The 10,993-nt window shown below is 38.2% G+C and overlaps 1 protein-coding gene across 1 annotated transcript; it reads left to right on the forward strand.

The window, feature by feature from the left end:
• The first annotated feature begins 5,675 nt into the window (after positions 1-5,675).
• Positions 5,676-10,327, forward strand: LOC122075564. Its single transcript, XM_042640632.1, has 2 exons — positions 5,676-6,130; positions 9,530-10,327. Exons 1-2 carry the CDS (start codon positions 5,817-5,819, stop codon positions 9,918-9,920), a joined length of 705 nt encoding a protein of 234 aa, XP_042496566.1. The 5' UTR covers positions 5,676-5,816; the 3' UTR covers positions 9,921-10,327.
• The last annotated feature ends 666 nt before the right edge of the window (positions 10,328-10,993 follow it).

Here is a 10,993-nt window from a genome sequence, read left to right on the forward strand (position 1 = left end):
AGGAAATCAGAGAGAACTCATAGGCTTGCCATATCTGATGACTATGTTGTTTATTTACAAGAACATGAGTTTGATATTACTTTGGATTCAGATCCAATCAGTTTTGACTAGGCTGCCAATGATCCCAATTCATCAATGTGGATGTTTGCCATGCAAGATGAATTGAATTCTATGTCTGTTAATGATGTTTGAAATTTGGTTGAATTACCAAAAGGATGCAGACCGATTGGTTGTAAATGAATTTTCAAGACCAAACGGAACTCTAAAGGTGAAATTGAGCGTTACAAGGCCAGACTTGTAGCAAAAGGATCCAGCCAGAGAGAGGGCATAGATTACAAGGAAACATTCTCACCAGTCTCGACAAAAGATTCTTTCAGAATCATCATGAATTTAGTAGCACATTTTGATTTGGAACTTCATCAGATGGATGTCAAAACAGCTTTCCTAAATGGAGATCTTGAAGAGGATGTTTACATGCAACAACCCCTTGGCTCCAGGCAAGCTGATACAGAGCACCTTGTGTGCAAACTCAAGAAATCTATTTATGGTTTGAAACAGGCATCTAGACAATGGTATCTTAAGTTCGATGAAGTTATCACTTATTGTGGTTTCAAATAAAATCTTGTGGACTAGCGTATTTATCTGAAGATCAGTGGGAGTAAGTTCATTTTCCTTGTGCTTTATGTTGATGATATTCTTCTTGCCAGTAATAATGTTGATCTTTTGCATGAGACAAAACGATTATTATCAGATCACTTTGATATGAAGGATCTTAGTGAGGCCTCTTATGTTTTGGGCATTGAGATTCATCGTGATAGGTCTTGTGGCATTCTTGGTTTGTCTCAGAAAGGTTACATTGAGAGGATATTAAAAAGGTTTAATATGTTAATATGTTCCCCTAGTAAGGCTCCAGTTGTAAAAGGGGACAAATTTGGCAAGTCTCAATGGCCACAATCATAATTGGAGTGCAATCAGATGAAGAACATACTTTATGCATCTGCTGTTGGTAGTTTGATGTGTGCTCAAGTTTGTACACGCCCTGACATTGCCTATGTTGTTAGTGTACTTGGGAGATATTTGAGCAACCCTGGTGAAGCGTATTGGGTAGCTGCTAAGAAAGTCATGAGATATTTACAGGGCATTAAGGATTTTATGCTTACTTATAGAATAACCGATTCACTTGATGTAGTCGATTACACTGACGTAGATTTTGCTGGATGTCTAGATGACCTCAAGTTTACTTCTGGATATGTTTTTGTGATGGCAGGTGGGGCTATATCTTGAAAGACTGTCAAGCAGACACTCACTGCATCTTTTACTATGCAAGCTGAGTATGTGGCGTGTTATGTAGGCACTGATCAAGCTTTATGGTTAAGGAATTTTATCTCAGGGCTACAGATTGTTGACTCTATATCTAAACCATTGAGGATGTTCTGTGACAACTCCGCTGCGGTTCGTTTTTCTCATAACAGTAAAAGTACTTCAGGCTCTAAAAACATTGACATTAAGTATTTTTTAGTCAGAGATAAAGTTCAAGAGTCACAGATTACAACGAAGCAGATTGCTACAGAAAACATGATTGCAAATCCTCTTACTAAGGGCTTGACTCCAAAAGTCTTTCAAAAGCATGCCACTAATATGAGACTTGTTAGTTCTTTTAATGCATTTTATTAGTGGGAGTTTTACTCAATATGTTCGCATTTGACTTTCAGTTTTATCTTATATATATGATGCATTATTATTGTTCTCAATAATATATATGCATTTTTATGGCCACTTGTTTATGTGTATACACTTATCTATTTGCCTCCTACAGAAAATCGAAGTTATATGTGGTGTATTTACCTCATTCGGTATTTGAGGTTCCAGTCAATACACATACATCCAGTCGCTAGTAAAGCCTCGTTTGATTGAGGTCTAGTGCTAGTGTTGTGGGACATCCGAACCCAGTCCCAATGAGCTTCTTTGATCGAAGCTTAAGCATTTGGGAGACGCTTGTAGTTAATGAGACGTTCGGTATCTGTCTCATAGGGCTCATTTGGTTTTCGAGCCAGGACCAATTTGGAAATAGACATAATGATCACTATAGCATGTTATTTCCATACCACACTTTCATACTGCTCAGCCCAAGTCGGTGATGTTATAAGCAATTTGATGTATATGGTCTCATATCGCTTTAGATATGATGATCAATACGGTTGGGTGTTTGTAATTCTCATTCGAACCAAGGCATTTGGTTTAAGGTGCACTCCATTCGACACTGTTTTGTTTGTGGCCACATTTAGTTTATCTAAACCGAAAAGTCGTTTTAAATAAATTTTAAAATCTAAAACTTGTGACATATGCTGCCCAAGTGGGAGATTGTAAGATTTTCAATTATGTGGGCTAGCATAGTCAAAGATTTGTTTCCAAAATCGGTTTCGTGGTGTTGACTAAAGATAGAGTAAGCAGAAAGAATCCAATATTATTGGTAAGTGATATCTATGGAGATATTGGATTCTATTAGCACACCTTAATGGTATGAAATATTTATTACTATGCGTGGACCTAAGGTATTATTTCCTTAATGAGGAGGAAACCCTAATTTTATTGTAGGGTTGGTCCCTACCCTCACCCCTATATATAGTTATCACTGACCCATTAAGTGATGCTAACGATCAAAAGTAAAAGGTAAAGAGGGTAGACCAGACCAACATTGATCGTGTTGTACGAGGAACATACAAGAAGATATTGAGGAATTCTTATTCTTCAACCATGGATTCAGGTATGCCTAAAACGTGTTTTTTGTAGTGTTTGTTATGCATGCTTATCGATTTTTATGAATCGTTCCGTATTTATTTTCTATCATCTTTTTCACAATTATAGGCTAACACCGTTACACATTTCACACAAATTTTTAATTTAAGGGCACAAGAAAAATTTTGTTATTTTATTTATTTTTTATCGCAAATGGACTTATACAAAGAACCCATAGATACTAGGATGAGGGCCCCAAAAGAGGCACACGCTCATTGAAAAACTGAAAATAATACATAAAAGAGATGCATTTTTAATGTCCTAACCAAGGGACTTGGTTAGTGCACTGTTAGTTAAAACGCATTTAAAACGTGTTCTCGTTTTTTTGCCGTTTAAAACGCGTTTTACCGTATGCTTCCATACAATACGGGAAAAAACGAAAACGGCAAAAGAATCCGTTTTAAACGCGTATCCATTTTTTAAGGGTAAAATAGGAATTTTATAAAAAAAATTAATTTGAAAAAAAAAAAAAACCTATTAGTAAAAGTGAAGAGTGAAGACAATATGGTACTTGGTTTTTTATTTTTAACTTCCATACTATTTATAGGTAAAAAATCTTATCTTCTTATAGCCCAATGAGTAAAGAGAAGCTAAAGCTAACAACATCTCATTTTCTTATAGCCCATTGGGCTATTTTATCTTGGTACTCCTAAAGCTTTTAGAATATTAGATGCATGTATACAGGTAATAATCTCTCAAATTGCATGAGTATACTACCGTTTTTTTGGTTTCGTTTTTTTGAAAACTACACGTTTAATACTTGTACCGTTCGTTTTCGTCCGTTTGCCGTTCCCTATTTTTTTGACTGTACCGTTCAACGTTTTTATTTGTTTAAAACCAGTACCGTACACTTCTGTTTTTTTGCCGTTCCCGTTTTAACTAACAATGGGTTAGTGAGCCCTCTCCAAGGAAGCAGTGCTAGCCTGCTAGGTTACAAGAGCAAGCCGAGGAGCGCCAAGTCTTACTAACAAAGTATAACAAAGTAGTAGGGGTGTCAATACCTAAACTGAATCGGTAAAACTGTCCCAAATTGAGTCGATTGAATTCGGACCAAATCAAATTGAAGCCTTATTGGGCCGATTTTGATTTGACATATTATAACCTCCTTAACAAATCAAACTGCACCAGAAAATCGGTTGGACCTAGAACCAAATCAAAATCGATAAAAAAATTGGACTGAAACCAAACCAAACCGGTTAGAAACTGAAAACAACCAAATATTCATTAAAAAAAAAAAATCAAAAGTTGCATAGCTTTGTGTCAAAAATCAAACCCAAACCGATCAAAAACCAAAACCAACCCGAATACAAATAAATACAAAAAACGAAGCAAAACCAAAACCAAACCACACTGAAACTAAAAGCAAACAGAAATTTCCTGATTGGTTTGGTTTCAGTTTCACCATTTATGGACTGACACCCATTCAACCTAGATCGAAACTGGGCCAAACCGAACCATTGACACCCCTAAATTTTGTAGTAATAATTTTTTTTTAATACAATGCTACCCCTTAGAGAATACCATTATTGGAGAGACACCTCTTACATAATACCAAATTACGTTTGTACAATTTACCGTCGGTCTCTATTAGGGAATATACCTTAAAAGTTGACATCATTTGGATTTTTTTTTTAATAACAAAATACCCTCATAATAAGTAAACTACCAAAAATGCCCTTCTCATTATTCTTCTTCTTCCCCAAATCAAAGAACCAACCCCTGGAAGCAAAATGAGAGAAACGGAGGATTAGGTCGGCCGTGAAGCACAATAATTGGTCGTGGCGGTGCATGCTTTGAAGGGCTTTTCATGATTTGCATGATCTATGGCGTCAATGCCACCTAAAGTGGTTCATTGTACTCCACTTTTGCTTGAATTTCAAATTGGTTGTTAAAAATAGCGGAGTTCCGATGAAGATAAAGGTCGTCCAAAGGGAATTTACGAGCAAAAGGGTAAAAATTGTCAATTCAAGTTCTCATTAAACAGAGATTAACAGTTGAAAGTACGAGCATTATTTGGTGTTTGTAGGGGTGTCTCTCCAATAGTAGCATTCTCCATGGGGTGGCGATGTAAATTATTTCAATTTTTTTACAAAGGGGTTTGAACGTGCACCTACCATTACAGGGGTTTAGTGCACGTTTTGTCACAGTTTTCGCATTGATATCGATCGCTGTGCTATGGATATCAATATGGATCCTTCAAATCAGGCTTGATTAGATCATTTTACCCTCAAAATCAGGTTTGATCATAGCCTTTTCCCTATTCTGATGCTACCTAGTATCCCGATTACTAGAATCATGGTTTATTAGTATTCAGTAGTTGCTTTACTCCATCCAAAAGTTAAGGAAAGGATTAAAATGAGCTTATCCAATATTTGGTCCTTAATTAGTTGAGCTCCATTGTAGACCATTTTTCACAGTAAAAGGAAACCAAAGGCAAATCGGTTATAATTATCTAGCTGATAAGTATACTACTAGTAAATTTAGAAAATTATAAAGTAAAAGATAAGGCGACATCTGCTTTTTTTCACTAGGGTTCAAAAAACTCATGCATCGAATCGGGGTACAGGAATGTGGGTTCGAGTCTTGGCATGCCCATAGCTCATTGGTCCTGCGGAAGAGCTACTTGTAGTATGGGGGCTTGTCTTATGATCACTATCATGGAGCACCCTTTTTTTCTACAAAAAAAAAAAGAATAGGGGTCCGGGGATGGACCAAATTGCCTTCAGTTTCCTTGGTTTCTAATCAAAATATTCGTTTTGAGATAAAATGGCCGATTCTAAGGTTATTAGAACCGATTCCGATCGATCTGAATCGGATCGGCGTTCCGTCGCCGATTCAGGTATCCACGCGTTGTCCGGTGGCCCTTAATAGTTTATACTTTATACCAACCCCTTGTGACATTTCCTCCGCTGCTTGGTTTGTTTCTATTGTCTTGCCGTTACAGCATTTCTTCCACAACGACAGCGTCTGAATCGTGTTGGTCTGGTTGGTGATAGATTGGGTTGAAACCACTGGAAGAGATGATGGGGAGGGTGGGGCGATTATCGATCATTGCTGTAATTGTCGCGACATTGGGGATTTTGAGATCGTTGAGCCAGCAGTACGGATGGGATAAGGACGCAGCTCTGCAGTTCTTCCGTGATTTGTCGGATCGATTGGGATTTTGGGCGATTCCTCTTTACGTTCTGGCTCACACCGTAACAATTGCTCTCTGCTTGCCCTACGCTGTTTTCTTCGAAGCCGGAGCTTCTCTGCTTTTTGGTTTCCTCCCTGCTCTTCTCTGCGTCTTCTCTGCTAAGATCCTTGGAGCTTCTCTTTCATTCTGGATGGGCAGGTGACATCTCCGACTTCCATTTGCTCTCTCTTCTGAATTTCCATTTTTTATTTTATTTTATAAATTCCAAATGCGTTTGTATATTTTGGGAAAATGTAGCACTTCCTCATGTGGTCGTGGTCCTTGTGGATCGATAAATAGGGTGTGGGGTTCTGAATGGCAAAATTTTGTTTATGGACGTATCTGCATCATCTGGTTGTGGTTATCTTCCACTGGGTAATAGTTAATTACGAGAGAGGATTAAGACTTTAGAGTTTATACTATTAAGGATCAGTTCTCTTAAGGAAAGAGTCTTTCAATTACTTGCTCTCTCTCTTTTTTTTTTTTTTTTTTGGGTTGTGGGGGTGGGGATAAACTTCGATTCAAGAGACCCGGATCTGAGGCTGATCCATTTATAACCGTCTTTGATTTTTTGGGGGGGGGGGGGTGTGGCAACTAAATAACTGATTATGCAGCTCAGGTCCTTCATATTGGAGGCTTAACTGATCAGGGGGAAAAATTGACATCCATTTCGACCATGAGGCCTATTGTCAATTTGAAAGTTGGATGATAAAACTGTATAATAATCCCGAGAGATGGAAATGCCACACAACTATGACCAACATAACACTTCAAGGGTTTCAAAAAGTATTCCTAAAGAAGTTTTTCTCTATCAATTTGAAAACTCTGGTCCAGCTCGAGGATTTCACTTGGAAAATTCTGGAGTAATGTAGGCAACGACGTGCATAATGTGGGTGCCATTCACAAGTGGAGTAGAATTGCAAAGTGGAGGGTTGGATTGAAGAAGGCTTCTAATCTGCTTACTAACAAAAAAGTTGAAGCGGAAAACCAAGTGCAGAGTGCAAGTCAAAGTGCAATGGAAATTTCTTTTTATTGCAGAGCTACAAATGAAATTGCTAAACAAAGTGGTGCTTGCATCAACTCTTGCTGATGTCTCAGATGAGCTGCAGAAAACGCAATTAAAGATAAAAACCAAAACAAACCAAAAGTATAATTGATTGGCTCTGGTTCCATTACTCCATCTAGATCTTCTATTTTTTTTCTTTTTAATGCTTTTAAGGTCCTCTAAATGCCCTCCTTAAAGATACAGTACCTTGACTCCTGTAGAATCATTTCCTCAATTCTTCTGTTTCTTTATCTCTGCCCCTCCCCCTCACTTTAAATCTGTGAGCATCCTCTTTGTGAACCCTACTAGCTGATACATGTAACAAAACTTCTTATGACAATGGTTTATGTAACAAATAACGATGCTGCTGTTTCAATGGCCAATATTCCCCATCAGTTAGTTGATCTGATGGCCCTGAGAGATCGTCTTCTCCATTTCTGATTGCTAATCCATGATCACCGTCTCATGGAAGGCAACCCAATCTGTTTGGCAAGTGCCTCTGCAACTTTAAGGTTATCCTGTTGAATGGCCTGCCGGGGGCCATCAAGGTGTGGAAGAGCTGGATCTTGTTCTCCTCAGAGTCCACAGTATGGGTTAACCAAGCTGACTCTGCTGTATTCGTAGCCCCGACCCCAACAGGAGAAGCCTACAATGAGGATCGGGATCCATATGCGGAAGTAGATGTGGAAGTGGATTTCATCTGTTTGTTTTCTCTGAGTTCAATGATGTGTGTCCATCTATCTGTAAATGGCACTGCCAGGGATTGCACTGAGCTAGTAAGTCAAAGGATCGCCATAAATTTTGAGCTTCCGGCAGTTGCTGATGTTGCTTTGGATTGGAATTTTGGAAGTCAACGGTGCTGATGGTGGAAAGACTCAGCAGGAGCAAAGAGAGGATCCTCAAGGGGTTGGGGCAAAGACAGCTTTTTTTTTTTTTTTTTTTTTTTTTTTTTTCTGGTGAGGGAGGAGGAGGTGGTCGGTTTTGGCCATCGGATTTGTTTCACGTTGGCAGTTAGATTGTAATTGCGTATCAAGGCTTCATTTCACACTTACTCCTGTATTTTCCCTTCTTTAAAACACACATACAGAGATTCATAGTCATTACTCGGCCTCGAGAATCTGGTTTCAATGGCCTATACTTCCAGTTGGACAGACTTAAACCCCTCCATCATCCCAACTTTCCCCCAACCACCGAGTTTAAAATGCCAAAACCTTGGTAGATCATGCCTTTGTTTGGTCTTAGAGCTCTTGTTGTGCTGCATTGCTTTCACTTATTTAGTTCTGATGGTAATTATTACATATAAAACCAGCGATCTTGTTTGTGATATATATGTCGACAAAGTTAATTTGAGGAAGCATAAGGTATTTAGCTTTAAATCTTTATTTGTTTGCGCTTATCATGGATGAGTTAACCAGCGACATTCAAGACGAGGTTCCTTAGTGTTATGCTCTTTGTTGATGATATTGTTTTGGTGGATGAAACAAAAGCAAAGATTAATGTCAAGTTGGAGTTATGAAGATCAACCTCGGAATCTTACAGTTTTAAGATAATTATAACAAAGACGAAGTATATAGTGTGTAACTTTAGTTACACTAAGACGGATAATGAGATGGTGAAAGTTGATGAGAGGGAAATTCCACAAAGTAATTATTTTAGGTATTTGGGCTCAATAATAAATAAAGAAGGTGATAGATGATGAGGTTTCATAGAGAATTAAAATTGGATGGATGAAGTGGAGAGGTGCGTTTGGAGTGTTGTGGGTGAATGTGTTCTTTTAAAACTAAAAGGAAAATTTTATTAGACAGTCATGCAACCAACTATGATGTATGGTATGGATTGTTGGGTAGTTAAGAAGCATCACAAAGATAAACTTAGTGTAGCAAAGATGAGAATGTTGAGATGGATGAGTGGCAGAACTAAGAAGGATAAAGCAATAAATGTTTCATATTAGAATTGATTTGGGAGTAGATATGAGATGCGAGAAAGTCTTTTGAGTTGACATGATCATGTTTAAAGGAGGCCTTTGGATGCTTCAGGACAGAGGAATGATTTGATTCAGATTGAAGGAACTAGAAGAGTCAGGGGCAGACTTAAAATGACCTTAGGAGAAGTGGTGAGGAAAGACATGCATAACTTAGGCCTTGTATCTAGTATGACCTCGAATAGAGCTGAATGGAGGGCAAGGATCTATGTAGCCAATCCCATTAAGTTAAGATAAGGCTGAGTTGTTGTTGTAAAGTTCCTGGTGGGAGAAGTGTCTTCTCAGCTTTTCTGCAAGTCTATGCTTGATGCTATGGTATGAAACTGTCATACTTATTTGTGTTCAATTTGCCGCTTTGTTTCTGTTACAAGTGTTTCTTTAGTTTTCTCTGTTTACAACCTATATTATATACTGGAAACAGTGCTGTCTTTCATATGCATCTGTTTTTTTTTTATGCTCATATGCTTCTACTTGATGCATGCCAAAACCAGAATTATTTTTTGACTCTAGTTTTCTGCATGGATTTTCTTAGACTTGTTTTCAGGCGGTCAAGCACAGCAATGGACTGGGTGCAAGGAAACAGATATTTTCACATTGTATTGAGGGGTGTTGAACGAGATGGATGGAGATTTGTCCTTCTTGCTCGCTTCTCGCCCATTCCTTCCTATGTCATCAACTACGCATTAGCTGCTACAAGAGTTGGATTTCTCATTGATTTCCTTCTCCCTACAGTTATTGGATCCTTGCCTATGATTATACAGAATACATCCATCGGCAGCCTTGCTGGTGCTGCTGTAGCTTCTGCAACCAGCTCCCAGAGATCTCAGTTCTTGTCATACCTCTTTCCTCTACTTGGGATTTTATCAAGTATTCTCATATCCTTGAGGATAAAAAAGTACTCATCAGAGATCTCTGTGGCTTAAACCCTCTTTTCACGGGGATGCTGATAAACTGTACTAGGGCTGTGGACTGTCTCAAACTTCAATCAGCGAAAAAGTTAGTGTTGAGGGGCTGAAGAATTTTGGCTACAAGATCATAAATAGCTTTGTCATCAATTTTTATGATGGGTTCTTCATCTTACCTGTTTCCTTTCAATTTTACTCGCTAAAAATGGAAGATGAATTGGAATTTTTGAACCAGTCTTGCATTTTGTAATTTTTCTTAGGTTTACTGTTAGTAAGCACCCCCCCCTCTCCACCACCACCATTTTTTTTTCTTTTCGGGTTTAGTGCTTCAGGATCTCTACATGTTGGCCTTTTATTCAAGGGACCCATGGAAAAAGAAAAAGAAAAAGGAAAGTTTGCCTGTGTGGGCAGGTTTTTGGTGACCATATGAGCAATATATCCTCTCTATTTGATCCTCCTGCTTTTCTGGTTTTAGTTTTTGATGTTTCATTTGTTGGATTCGTACCTGAAATATCAGTGATACATCACCCACGCACGCTTTTTCATGCATGTTCGTTTTGGTGGTTGTATTCTATTTGTTAATGGATCCCACAGTGTAGCGTTCAAGCTTCAAACAAGTGTGTAATAATACGTTTGAAGATCGATGGAACTATTTGGTAAGTCCAACCAAGATCCAATTTCTTAATTAGTTCACTCTCGTATATGGTGCATGTTGGTCCTGCTTTGGTAGACCCGTGTTGGAGGAGCTACTGGTGTTTCAATTTTTCAAGTGCATTATAAAGCCCATGTCTCTCTGGTACTATTCATTTCCAGGCAAGGATTTAACACTCAGCCGATACCAATACGGATCGGTATTGGACAGATTTCTCCCTGCTTTATGAAATAAATTGTTTTTTGACCATCTTAGCCTTCTTTATTTACCAATTTTCACCTAATAATATGTTTGGAATGGCAATTATACCCTTCCATGTGGTTTATGTGTATTTCTTTTGCTTCATTAGAGACAACTTTTGAAAAATATTTTCCCACTAAATCAACTGGACGTCCGGAACCTTATAAAGAGAAGTAGAGAACCGAAAAGGTGAAAACGG

This window comes from Macadamia integrifolia, chromosome 4 (assembly GCF_013358625.1).
Source record: "Macadamia integrifolia cultivar HAES 741 chromosome 4, SCU_Mint_v3, whole genome shotgun sequence".
NCBI classification, from domain to species: Eukaryota; Viridiplantae; Streptophyta; class Magnoliopsida; order Proteales; family Proteaceae; genus Macadamia; species Macadamia integrifolia.

Bases quoted from the DNA above. Each gene is read 5' to 3' on its own strand.
- LOC122075564 (XM_042640632.1), top strand. From the start codon at position 5,817: ATGATGGGGAGGGTGGGGCGATTATCGATCATTGCTGTAATTGTCGCG. The intron at 6,131-9,529 runs GTGACATCTCCG...GGATTTTCTTAG, and splicing joins CTTTCATTCTGGATGGGCAG to ACTTGTTTTCAGGCGGTCAA.